Source organism: Triplophysa dalaica, chromosome 22, assembly GCF_015846415.1.
Source record: "Triplophysa dalaica isolate WHDGS20190420 chromosome 22, ASM1584641v1, whole genome shotgun sequence".
NCBI lineage: Eukaryota > Metazoa > Chordata > Actinopteri > Cypriniformes > Nemacheilidae > Triplophysa > Triplophysa dalaica.
Genome location: NC_079563.1, coordinates 14,922,096 through 14,935,270, shown reverse-complemented (window position 1 = coordinate 14,935,270; position 13,175 = coordinate 14,922,096). Strand labels below are relative to the sequence as shown.

General features: G+C 38.7%; 1 protein-coding gene across 17 annotated transcripts in view; it reads right to left on the bottom strand.

Moving 5' to 3' along the window:
- The window catches only part of nbeaa (neurobeachin a), a 96,889-nt gene that overhangs the window by 14,216 nt on the left and 69,498 nt on the right, over positions 1 to 13,175 (bottom strand). For 2 of the 17 annotated variants that reach the window (XM_056736128.1, XM_056736129.1), the window contains exons 22-34: positions 11,767 to 12,771; positions 10,608 to 10,825; positions 10,367 to 10,520; positions 9,536 to 9,559; positions 8,071 to 8,251; positions 7,367 to 7,485; positions 7,035 to 7,142; positions 6,550 to 6,718; positions 5,057 to 5,531; positions 3,576 to 3,730; positions 3,339 to 3,465; positions 2,758 to 2,877; positions 314 to 447 (exon numbers count right to left, since the gene is read on the bottom strand). In XM_056736128.1, coding sequence (XP_056592106.1) covers positions 314 to 447; positions 2,758 to 2,877; positions 3,339 to 3,465; positions 3,576 to 3,730; positions 5,057 to 5,531; positions 6,550 to 6,718; positions 7,035 to 7,142; positions 7,367 to 7,485; positions 8,071 to 8,251; positions 9,536 to 9,559; positions 10,367 to 10,520; positions 10,608 to 10,825; positions 11,767 to 12,771 — 2,989 coding nt within the window. Of the gene's footprint in view, positions 1 to 313; positions 448 to 2,757; positions 2,878 to 3,338; positions 3,466 to 3,575; positions 3,731 to 5,056; positions 5,532 to 6,549; positions 6,719 to 7,034; positions 7,143 to 7,366; positions 7,486 to 8,070; positions 8,252 to 8,807; positions 8,892 to 9,535; positions 9,560 to 10,366; positions 10,521 to 10,607; positions 10,826 to 11,766; positions 12,772 to 13,175 lie in introns of all 17 variants that reach the window. The other 15 variants (XM_056736130.1, XM_056736131.1, XM_056736133.1 and 12 more) reach the window with 10 other exon arrangements.

Here is a 13,175-nt window from a genome sequence, read left to right as displayed (position 1 = left end):
ATTAAAAAACATAAGAGAAAAGAGAGGGAAGAAATATGAAGAGACAATAGACAGCGGTGGAACATGAAGCAAATGTGAATTGCTGTAGAGGTGGATTTTCAGACTTCTGCTTTGATTCCTTAAAACACCTTTATAACGTCTATCCGTTCAAAACTCGCTAACATCTCACCATCCTGTTCTCATACCTGCTCTGGGCCCATGTACTCGCACGATTGTGTGTGTATGATGCAGCCGGTGGACACACACACACAGCAGACAGTGAGGGACTCCACAGAGACACCAGGTAGAGAAAAAAAGGAGCACAATACAGCACCTGTACCTTCAATGAGCAATTCCTGCCCATGACTGCCCAGCAGAGTTCTCGACAGGAAGGGCGCGAAGTCCACAAAGATCTCCCTCAGCAATGGTGCCACCTTCTCAAGTGCCCGCTCTAGTTTAGTGGTGATACTGCGAGGGACAAAAAGCCAGAAAGATGGCGCAGTTAGATCACAAGTTCAAAACCAAACAGCCATGTTTTAATATCAGCTGGTAAGTATGTGACAAGGTCTACAGCATTACTGCTGGGTTAAAGCCGTCCTACAGGAAGTCAACCAAAGGGAGGCAGAGAGAGCATATGGTTACAGATCACACATTTATACGCACACATCACCCCCTACGTGCCCCTGCGCTTAGCTACAAGCTCTATAAACCTGCGCTAGGACTGCAGTGTCAGGGATGCAAATGACACCAGACTGTTAAATGAGGTGAATGTTAGAGGTTTGATGGTAAATAGATCTAGGGGCATCCAGTGTGGTGTAAAAGAATGAGTTTATAAATGAAAACATCTCTACTATTGTTAGCTGGAAAGAAGCGGCGAGCTTGCGTGGTTGATTCTGTCAAGCCTTTGGTGAGTGTTGTTTTGAGCATGTATGCTTTATCTGTAACACTTTACATTACGGTTGTATTTGTTAATATTGATAAATGCATTAGCTAACAATAAGGTGTAGTTTTTTTTAACAACTTTTAATGAGGGCTACCAAAAAATTAATCGTGATTAACTACATCCAGAATAAAAGTTTGTGTACTGGGCGTATCAATACATAGTATTGATAAGTATATAAATGTAGGAAATATTTAGATGTATTTATTTATATTTATCAATAACTTATTTAAAATATTTTTTTATACATAAACTTTTCTTAAATATATCCATGTATGTGTGTGTGTGTGTGTTTATAAATACAAAATTAATATGCATAGTACACATACATATTTTATGTAAACACAAACTTTTATTCTGGATGCAATTAATCGCAATTAATCGTTCGACAGCCCGACTTTTAATTTAAAGAATGTATTATTAAATTGGTCAAATTACAAAGAACTAAGTTTAATAAATGCTGTAGAAGTATTGTTCAGTGTTGTTTTATGTTCACTAATGCATTTAACAAATACAACTTTATTGTAAAGTGTTTCTACTTTCTCTGCATGATCAATTATCTTCAGTTCTGCATTCCATTTAGCAACAGCTGCGCTATCAAAATGAGCTGATGTCCGTGACAAAGTGTCCTAACCAAGTGTGACGCAATCAGTTTCAGGTAATTGTCTGTCTGGGCTGACAGCAAAACACTGTGTGATGTGACAAAATCACAGCCAATCAGAATAATTGTTCATATTTATGCTGTCTCAAATCGTGTTGGAATAACCACAGGAGCTGGTAAAACCATTAACGTGTAAAAATAACTCATGTCTTTGTAAAACAAACTTGTGTTTGTGGGAAACTAACAAAAAATCTTTGTGATATGTCAAAAACAAAACAACCATCACAGCAGCTGTTTCGGTTACCCACATTTCTTTATGAATATCATATTGGCTGTTCAACGATTAATAGTGATTAATCAAATCTAGAATAAAAGTTTTTGTTTATAATAAAATGTCTATGCAATGTGTATGTTTCTAAATAAAATAAATGAATATGCACAGTGCACAAACCAATGTAAACACAAACTTGCGATGCGATTAATAATTTAACTGCCCTTTGCTTTAAAGCTAGGCTGTCAAACGATTAATCGCGATTAATCTCATCCAGAATAAAAGTCTGTGTTTACATAATGTATGTCTGTGTAGTGGGCATATTAATTTAGTATTTGTAAACACATACATGTACACAAACATGTATATAATTAGAAAAAGTTTAAATGTATTTGTTTATATTTGCCAATAATTTAAATGATATGTTAATGTTTATTAATATTAATATTTTATTTTTTCTTAAATAAATGCGTATGTTTTTTATAAATATAAAATGAATATGTACAGTACACAGCCATACATTATGTAAACCCAAACTTTTTTCTGGATGTGATTAATCGTTGAACTTGTCCTATTGTAATGGGTAATATGCAATGTAATAATAATTATTAATATTTTCGATTTTACAGTGGGCGGAGCCACCCAGCTTAATTTAAAGATTGAAGGTTTGTTAAATTAATCAACTAAAACTCAACATAAAATGATACAAAAATCAACGCTTTAAGCTTTCTTGCGTCATACCTGGTTAAGACAATGTTAGTTGAGTGTAAATGCAAAAGAGACAGAATCAAATCTAGCAGAACTGTTATCGATACAAGCAGCAGCGTTGGCGTAGCTGGCCGGCTAGAAAACTCACAACCACCAGCAAAGAGAGAAAAACAGAAGAGAAAATACAAAGCAAAACAAGAGAAGATGAAGATTAAGCTGGCAGCACTGTGTTAATGGGGCCAGTTCAAGCTTTCTTGCCTAAGAAACTGTCCTGCATCTCTTGGGGCTGTTTGGAATCCTGTCAGCGAGCTAAAGGATTTGAGTTCTGGAGGCGTCAGCCTGGTTCGCAGTGGACACTGGTCCACTTCACAAAAGGCACTGCAATACAAATGGGCACAAACAGAGAGTAATGACTGAACAGGTATTTACTGCAGCTTACTGTAGTCTATAGTGTGACGTAAACCCTGTGTGTTTCTCTATGCCAAATCAAAAGATGATTGAGCCCCAATGCGTACGTTTCATGCAAATGCGTGAACATAAACGAACAAAAATGGATATGAATTCAAATGAAAACAGATGCACACATTCATCCACTGCTGGAAATGAACCTTACGCTACCTCAAAGAATATCTTAAAGCCCACGTCTGAGAGAAGTTGTTACTGTGTGTGCGATGGTTATTAAACAATGCAAAAAAGGATACATGAGGTAGAGCCGTAGAAGAAACTAATAGGAAGCAGCAAGCCACCAAAAAAGGTAGCGGACAGGAAGTGATGTCATGATTGATTAGGTTCTATGAACTTGGATGACGGGATAAAGCAATATATGTGAATGTGTGCACCTCATGCTTTCCACTGTGTCTTCAGGCATTGGTGCGACCGTCTGCACGGCTGGGAGGTTTTTACTCGTTGCGCCGTTTACAAAGCTCGACGAAGAAGAGGATGAAGAGGAGGCGGAGTCAGTGGCACCTGTTAAAGTAAAACAACCAGATTACGTTCTGTACTGGATTCCAACATATACTTTGTTTTATTTAGATGTCATAACAACCTTATGTCTGTATATATGCTACACAACTTACCTGTCGTGTTGATCATGCTTTTAGGCGTCGCCGTGGCAGCAGCAAATATATTAGGTGTGCTTCCTGATGAGGGCACTCCGCTGGTGGTGGGTGTACCAACTGTGTTCACAGTCAGGCTCCCTGGAGGGGGCTTCTTTACAGGCACCACCACACTCCTGTGCGAAAAAAAAAATCCAAATGTTTATACAAACATCTCACATGCAACCTAAATCAGTTTCTAGCTATTTGATCTTCGGTGGTCTCAAACTGATTCAGCCCACCCTGAGAAAACGAAGCGTGTGATAAAATATTCACCTGTCCAGATGAAATATTAACATTAAAGGAGCTCCTGGATAATCTTATGTATAATTTATTCATCAGATTCTCTTAATTGGGATGAACCAAGAAGATTGATGATTGGACAGGCTTCAGTTTCTACTGCGGAGAACTGGTGGATTCCACACACTGCGTTAGTCTCACAAGTCCTCAGCGCACTTACACAAAGCCACGCGCACACGCTGGCGCGGTAATGAGGAGCTACATACGGAGTACAAGATTGTATTAACAATGAGAGAAACATGCAGAATCATATTTGATGTGGAGGAGTTTAAGCTACAGGGAGTTCATTAGGCAACTTGATTTGTTCTCAGGCTTCCCAGATGGACCCGTGTGTAACGGATTCATTAATGATTCATTTATTCAATGTACACACTGACTCGAGAGCTCAACAAAACCACCCACATTTTTAAGAAGCGTAAATTTGAGAATTACAGAGCACGTGCATTTTCTCAACTGGTATTATTTTTTTTGAACATCCAAAACAACCGGTTTCAAGATCACATGACAAATATTTGATTCAATGCAAAGAACGCATTGGATACAAACCTGAATACAAATAGATTCGCAAAGATTCACAAATTATAAAAGTAAGTAGAATATTGTTATGAGAGAACGCATAAGCATATCTCCATTTTTGTGATTTTTTTCTCTATAAATTTAAAAAAAGTTTAAAAAAAGATCTTGTCAACTTTGACAACAGTTTATTTTTCTATTTTCTGAACAGCAGCTGTTTTGGAAAAAGCAGAGGTTTGAAGATATGAGGATTTTTAAGGTCCAGTGGTAATTTTTTGGATGATCTACTGACATAAATTCAATATAATATACAGCACATAACTATGTCTTCATTGGTGTTAAAAGACCTCATATAATATAACGTTATTTCTATCTACATACACACTGGGTCACCTTAAATGGAATTCGCCATGTTGTTTCAACAGTAGCAATGGACAAACTGCTCTAAGGAGTGCTGTGGAGTGAGCTGTTGGTTGCAATTCGCAACCTCACCGCTAGATGTCGCTAAATTTCGTAAACTATACCTTTAAATGGCATTTCCTTATCATTTATCTCCATAGGCCTTCAGTTTAAGAGTCATAACAGCACACATATCTGTAAATTTTTGTTGCAATTTAACGCATTATTATGATGTGCTAAACCCCGCCTACCTGTCAAACGAGTGGAACTGCATGGGCAGCATAGCAGCAGCTTCCCTCTTCAGGGCGGGGTCAGGATTGTACGGTTGAGGTTCGGGCCCTGCCTCTGCAATCTCCACTGGCGCCGCCACCAAGCTCTTCAGAATCTCCCTTACATTGATCCCCTTGTTAGACTGGCTGATGCTGGAGATAGACGCGGCCGGCTTCAGCACCTCCACGCCGGGAGGAGACTCCAGCAGGGACTCGCGGGATTTCCTCACTTCTGACGACAGCGTGCAGAGTAACTCGCTCATGGCGTCCGGGCCTCCAGAGTTCCCGCCCATTCCTCCAGTGTCCCCGCCCAGTTCAGAGCAATTGAGGGCACCGGTGACATGCTCCTCCCCGATGCCAGAGTCGGTGTGGGGCAGTGAGCCCTCCAGGGGGAGGTCCTCCAGAGGCGTGGCCTGACGGTCTCCACGTACACCGTCAGTGAAGGATGACGGGTTTTCTGTTATAGACATACATGAAAAAAATAGTTTAGATGAAGTAGGAATAGTTTTAACAAACAAGTCATGTCAAACAACAGCTTTATGTGAGAAACAGACTAAATGAGGAGTTGGTCACCAATTATCCTCACAGAAGCTGTTAAAGGAACATATAAACCTAAATGAAAATTCTTTCATCATTTACTCACCCTCACGTCATTGGCTTCTATTGTTTAGACACAAAACCACAGAGACATTTCTCAAAATATCTTCTTTTGTGTTTCAAAAAGTCTGGCACGTTTCCTACCATGACAGTAGTGAAATTGAATCATTTATTTGTTCTGCTGAACACAAAATCAAATATTTTGAAGAATGTATGAAAGCAAACAGTTCTAGGTCACCTTTGACAACCATTTTAATTTTTCCTACGATGGTAGTCAATGATGTCCCAGAAATGTCAGTTGCTAACATTTTTCCAAATATCTTTCTTTGTGTCCTTTCAACTTGGCATTTCATACCTTGACAGCCCCATTCACTTTATTTCTTTCATTTGTAAAATGAAAATTTCAGTAAGTCATGAGGAATGACATGAAGGCGTGTAAATGATGATCGAGTCTTTTATTTTTAGTTGAACTGATCCTTTAATCATTACAAAGTTTTATCTGCGACGCATTCATCCAACTCACTGCAGAGTTTCTGTCGAGCGACTCCGTCCCACCTGAATATTAATTCAATATCACAGTCAGATAAAGCGCTTCAATAATTTCTTGCATGTTTAAGTTGATGAAACCTCTGTAGGGAGTTTCCATTCTAGAGCAAAATATAGTGGAGATAATCGGAGCATTAATCAGAGAGGAAAAGAGCGGTCGCAGCGGAAGTTGTCGACTGTTGAGTGATGAATACTAGCCCAAGCTGTGCTTGTGTGTAAGTGGCTAAAAATACACACTTATTTAGCACAAACAAGGTTTTAACTACGCGCACATAGGCACACACAGTAGATGTATTCATTTAGCTTGGAGTAGGATGAGTAAGTAGCGTCACCTGTGCTGGTGGGTGAATTAATCTCTTGTCGAATGCTTCTTCCTGATAGGCTACTGGACCTGACGATCTCCCGCTGTGGCTCCAGGATGTCCCGGTACTTGGACACCATAAGGACAGAGATGAAGTACACCACCGCCAGAGCCAGGAACTGAGCCTGTTTACTGTCATCCTATCGAACACTCATAGTTTAGAACAATTCTCTCATGGCTATATTAAAGGCACAGTTCACCCAAAAATGAAAATTCTGTTATCATATACTGACCCTCTTTTTATTTCAAACCTGTATGACTTACTTACTTCTGCAGAACGCAAAAGAAGATATTTGGAAGAATGTTGGTAACCAAACAAATGTGGTACCCACCAGCATTTCTCAATAAGAGAATACAGGATTAAAAGCAAATGTTGAGCAAATGATGAGAGAATTTTATGATTTGGGTGAAATATCCCTTTAAGCATTTTGTTAGGAAGGTTAGGAAGCGTCTCACCACATCTCTGAAGACGACGGCTCGGAGGCGGTTGATGTCCACGTCCTGCAGCAGTCTGTCCGGGTCCTTAATGGGCGAGAGGTTACAAGGGACATTTTGTATAACAGTCTAAGGCAGAGAAAAAGAGCGGTCCTTTAAACCATTGACCACAAACAAACCTTACGTTTAACAATTTATTGAATTCATTATTTTAATCAAGACTTGTCAAAAATTGTTAAGAATTTTCAAACGAAAACAGTCATTTAATAACCATTTGGAGTATATTACTGCATGTTTGTTGTACATGTTTGTGTTTGATTGCCCTTGTGTTCATGCAGGTTTGTGTGTGTAACCTTGCTGGCAGCTGTCTGTAGGTTGTCTTGGGTTTTGCTGATGGGCAGAGAGGTCTTGCTGCTCCTGTCTCTCTGCCTCTGCCTGCACTCCAGACAGTTTCGGACCGCTACACAACACACTGAGAGAAGAAGAACAGATTGACTAAAGCATAACTATGAGCTCAGATTCACATTTATTATCCCTTAAAAAGGTGATGCGTGTAATTGTTTGATGCTTTTATTGTGTAGGGAGTACAAGTGATGTCATTATAGGCAAGTTTATATCCAATTACTTTCTGAAGAGTGTAAACACAGAGTCTCTGTGGTGTCTTCAAACAAAGTCACGCGGCAGCCATGTTTGCAACGCCTCTGAGTATACATCAATCTTATATCGACTGACTCTTTTTACCGAAAGGCGGGACTTCCTACGCTAGAGTGGCCATATTAAACGTTGCATTCCCCTTCTGTTCATAGTAATATCAGTGGCACTTTTGTTAATACAGGTATCTACTATCTTTGCTTCAAAACACATCTGCATGTTTCAGTGGCCTGAAATATTGCAACATTAATTCAGCCAATGACGTGATGTGGGAGGCGGGACTACAGTATCTGTACAAAACGTCTTGGTGAGGAATTGACATTATGGAATGAGACACTTCCTCTATGAAGAACTTTATTCAGACAAGGATATACATATGAAATATTCACTAGCTCTTTACACGCACCTAATCGCAGACACTGTCGCATTAATCCTCCCGAAGACATATTTTTTTCAGCCTCGATCTCGCTGAAATTGAGGGAACTGGCAAAGACCAACACGTCCACCATAGCCATCAGCCTGCTGAGAAATGTGACCGCTGTCTCTGAGGACATACCCTGGGTCGCTTCCACGTTCTCGAGCTCAGTCTGTCATGCACAGCCAGAAGTCCAGAGGTTTAGCGAAAATCATAAATGCACACAAACACATAGTAATGCTCACAATTCATAGTGACAATGTGTTGACAGACAACCAAAGGTGTAATTGTAGCACACTGATAATGCCAATCCAGATTCACATGAAAAAGAAAACATTCCTCTCATAACCACATTAAACAGTCTGTGACGGTGCACAAGGGATGCTGGGAAGTCACTTCACACCACACAGAAAGAATTGAGTGATGAAGTTTTTGGTGTGTGAGCAGTGGTCCATAAGGTAACACTTAACCATTTTGCAACATCATTATCAAAAGTTTGATGTAATTCAATAGAACTGCATAACTACCAGAAATTGCTTGCAATTATCAATCTAAAACTTAAGTGTACTGACACTTAAAATCCACATTTTCACTAAAACTGAGCCATGAACATAATTGATGTTGAAAACTGGGAACAAGCTTGTTGCTAGGTGACATAATAGTGGTGAATAAGGGGGTCACGCAGCAGTGCATTGTGGATATTTATAAAGGTGGCAGCTTCGACCCACCTCCACCCCTGTGCCAGAACTTTCTGGCAGGCTATTAACCTCATTGCTTTTTATTCCTTTCTGTAAGCAAGAACTTCCTTTTGTCTTCAGGACCCACACAGAGGAAGAAATGAAGGTGACTTTTAATAAGGACACTTATTTTATTAGTTGACAAACATTTCTTTAGGACTTTAATATACTTTTATATTTAACATATTTGTATTATGAGCATCTGGGTCGGATTATGGTTTAATGGGATACAGGTTTGTCATGAATATCACACACACACAAAAACACACACATATGATGATGAAACACTTTGGCAGGTTAAACAAGTGTTTTAAGCGGGCTCAATTGCACATATTACATTTTTATTTGTGCACTTGGCGCTTTTATCCAAAGCGACTTACATTGCATTATTCTCTACATTTGTATCTGTGTATGTGGGATCCCTGGGATAGAACCTAGGCTTTGATAGCGCCATGCTCTAAACACTACAGGAAAGACAACTTTAAGATATCAGAGACCAGTGCTATTCAATTATATTAATACAAAACAAATTATTTCAGTTATTTATTCAGAATGCTCATTTTAGTGTATCAATTCATATAATTATGATTAGAATTAAAGTGTAGAGCTGATGTCATTGATTTGAAATGTACAATATATTTGTGTTAAAAAGGAATTCAAAACGTTAAACACAAATGAGACCGTGAATGTTAGAGAAGAATAAAGAAAAAGGAACTTACAGGGTTCGCACTAACCTTAGAACTCTGCGCATGCAAAAGAGAAGAACAGACAAAAGAGAGGGAAAGATTCGTGGGAAAACAGAAGGGATTAGAGGTAATATATAGATAACATAAGAAGAAAAAACTGTTCAAAACAACAGGGTCAGTAAACAGAGAATTGTTAAAAGCTGAAAGTTAAGAGCTGAATTATATTTGCCAGAAATAAAAGGGTAGGCTGTGGGTAACATGCCAAAAACAGAGAGAAAGAAAACATCTTTGAAAACTTGCATTTAAGATCTAAATACTGTATTTGCTCATCATATTTTAGGATAACAGCTTAGGATCAAACTTGCCAAACTTGGACTTAAATATTCTTTGTGCAGACTGGAGTCAGCATTTTTAAAGATATAATTTCCTGGTCCAAGGATAGTATGTTTATATTTAGCTATTTACCGGCGCTTTTATCCAAAGCGACTTGGTGACAATAATGAGGAAAACAATAGAGTGACTCATCTTAGGGAGGCAATAATATGAGACGAGCTGCATTGTCATTCATCTTTATAAAAAATATATTAAAATCAGTACAATGGATAAACTCTGCATTGTTGAATATAAAGATGTAAATAGATCACAATTATTAAGAAGTCAGTACCAATTACATCCTCTCAAATTTTGAACTTCTTTATAAAACTTTGGGTCAACCCAAAAAATAGAATTAAATTAAAAACTTTGTTTTCTTTAATAATCAGAGGGATGGAAATACTTTATGTGATAATTGAGAACGTGTCTTGTTTAACTAAATGGGTTGTACTGGTATATGCAGCCACTAGAGGGCGATCACGTGTCACTTACAGATGGTGAGGTGGCAGCAGAGAGCAGGGGGAGGATCCCACCGCAGGCAATAATGATGTTATCAACCATCTGAGAAATGAGGTGGATGGTGTTGTGAACAAATATAATGTTCTCGTTACTGTTTACGAAGTCCATGACCGATTTCGTAGAGTGGCTGAGAAAAACACAACAAAGGCAGACAGACGTGAAGTCAGCAAGCACATTCAAATAGAAATGTTGCTCTTTAAAAAAAAACTTGTACCTCCTCCACATGTGCACGTCACTCTCCAGGGCGAACAGCAGGTCGGTGAGAAGGCGCTGGTGCATGGGTGACCACTTGAATTCTGGGATGCGGAACATGGTGGTGCGGGGACCGGGACTGAATTGCCGTCGCTGTTCCTCGGTCATCGGCATGCCACGGAAGCCCAGATCCACACGGAGGTCCCTCTCCATCTGACTTGATAGACGGCCGTGAAGAGCCTGAAGACAAACAGTCGTTTGTTCATCAGTGTTGCTGACATCTGCTTTGTCTGTTTGATCATTTTCTTTCATTTCTTAGGTTATTTACTTTTTCTGGGACTATACCAGATTTGTTGGTTAAAACCGTTTTATGTCACTCAAAATCCATTTAACTGGTTTCAGAAGTACTGCTAAAAAAGAAGTCATTATTATAATTCATCAATGACTGTTCAACGATTAACCGTGGTTTATCGTATCGAGAATAAAAGTTTGTGTTTACATAACATGTCTATACTGTGCATATTCATTTTGTATTTATAAAATAATACACATACGTCTTTAAAATGTTATATAAAAATGTAAAAGTGATTTTATACAATTTAAATGAAATACAAATAAATACATGCAAATATTTCCTAAATATATACATGTATGTGTTTATTAATACAAAATGAATATGCACAGTATATTTTGTAAACACGAACCTTTATTCTGAATGTAATTACTTATTAATCGTTTAACAGCCCTAAATTAATTTACATGCAAGTTTAAATATATACCTGATATATAATATTTTTAGTGCCAGGTTTGTCTGAGGGGAAGACATTCAATAAATAACTAAATACCAGATTTATAAATTATATAAAAATATTGATAAATATTATAATATTATTACGTTTATTCTTGAGCAAAAAAAATCTCATTAAGTGTCCCTTAAAAAAATGGCCAAACGGCTTTTGAAACGTAGTAATAATAATAGAAAATATATATAATTAAAAAACATATGTTTATTATATAAAACTATACCAATATTAATAAAAACAAAAGTTTTCATTAATTAATTATAATGCATATTTAAATAAAATAAAACTAATAAAACATATTTTGGGGAATAATTCTAGGCGCAATCATTAGTCAGAAATGTAAGAACAATGATCGAAAAGAAAATCAGTAAACAACACCTGTGTGGTAGCTGTGGTCTGAATCTTTTTCATCTCTTTGTCCTTTCCATCGTCAGACCTCTCCGTATCTGATGTGGTGCTGGCTGCGTCTCCAGTCTTTCCAGCCCTCGTCTCCCCCACCTCCTGCTCCAAACACTCAGCCGTCCTGGCCGCGGCCTGGGCCTGAGCCTCCGCCAGTGTGCTGATGTCTGCCAGGGAGCTCTGCAGCTTAAAATCATCATCTTCTGGTAGGCCACTTGGAGTTTGGACCAGGTCTGAACCGCAAGATGTCATGTGAGCCAAAAGGCTGAGATCATCACTTGCGCTTGAAGTGTGCGGAGTGGTCGGGCAGGGAGGCTGTTCCGGGCTGGGCAACACCAGGGGTTCGGTCGACGCCAAGGAGGGCAACAGTTTCTCATCTACTTTGGGGAAGAGAAAGCCGTTGTTGCTGGGCACACTGTCTTTTTCATCCGCAAGTGTGATAAGAGGGCCGAGGTTGCCGTCATCTTCAGTCAAACCCACAACGTTTTCTTCTTCTTTGGGGACGAGGCTCCCATTGAGCTTGTGAACCGCAGCACAATAGGCGCTGTCCAACAAAGAGTCCACTTCCACCAGGGGTCCGTTCTCCATGCCCCCTCCTCCTCCCAACACCTCCGGAGACAAATCCAGATCATCTAGCTTGACCTCCGTAGCCTCAACCTTCTCCGCTTTGATATCAACCAACAAGTCGTGGACTTCCACTCTCACCCCAGGAGCTGATCGTTCGGCTTCTCCCTCTGGGCCTTTGCCTTCGGCCAGAAGGTTTCGGGAATCTGCATTGTCGCCGTAGTCCACCTCGCTCTCCGGCGTTTGTGTTTGAGATGTATCGTCAATCTCAAGGTTTCCGTTGACGGTGGCAGGTTGGGCGGAAAGGCCAGAGATAGTGCTGACGGAACCTTTCTTCCCTTTCTTGATGTTCTCCTCTTCTTGTCGCTGGTATTCCTCATACATCTTTGCCAGGTACTCCTTGTGTGCCTCATAGGTAACCTTTAAAAATTTTGTGAAATGAATAGTGTTGTTAGTCATCTGATTTACAGTGATATCCAAAAGTGTTACAGTGTTTTTGAGAAAACTAAATAATACTATACTATATTATACTATACTATACTTTATTGGCATGAAGTGTTGAATTAAGAAATAAACATTGACATTTATATTTTATATATATTATCTGGATATTTTATATATTATTATAATATAATAAATAAGCAGTATAATTTGTGTGAGTCAATCTAACAACTAACATAAATGTTAAATAAAAATGTTTAATCAAATATAATATAGTATAGTATAGTATAGTATAGTATAGTATAGTATAGTATAATATAATATAATATAATATGATATAATATTATTATTATATATTAGCGGTATAATTTGTGTGAAGAGAC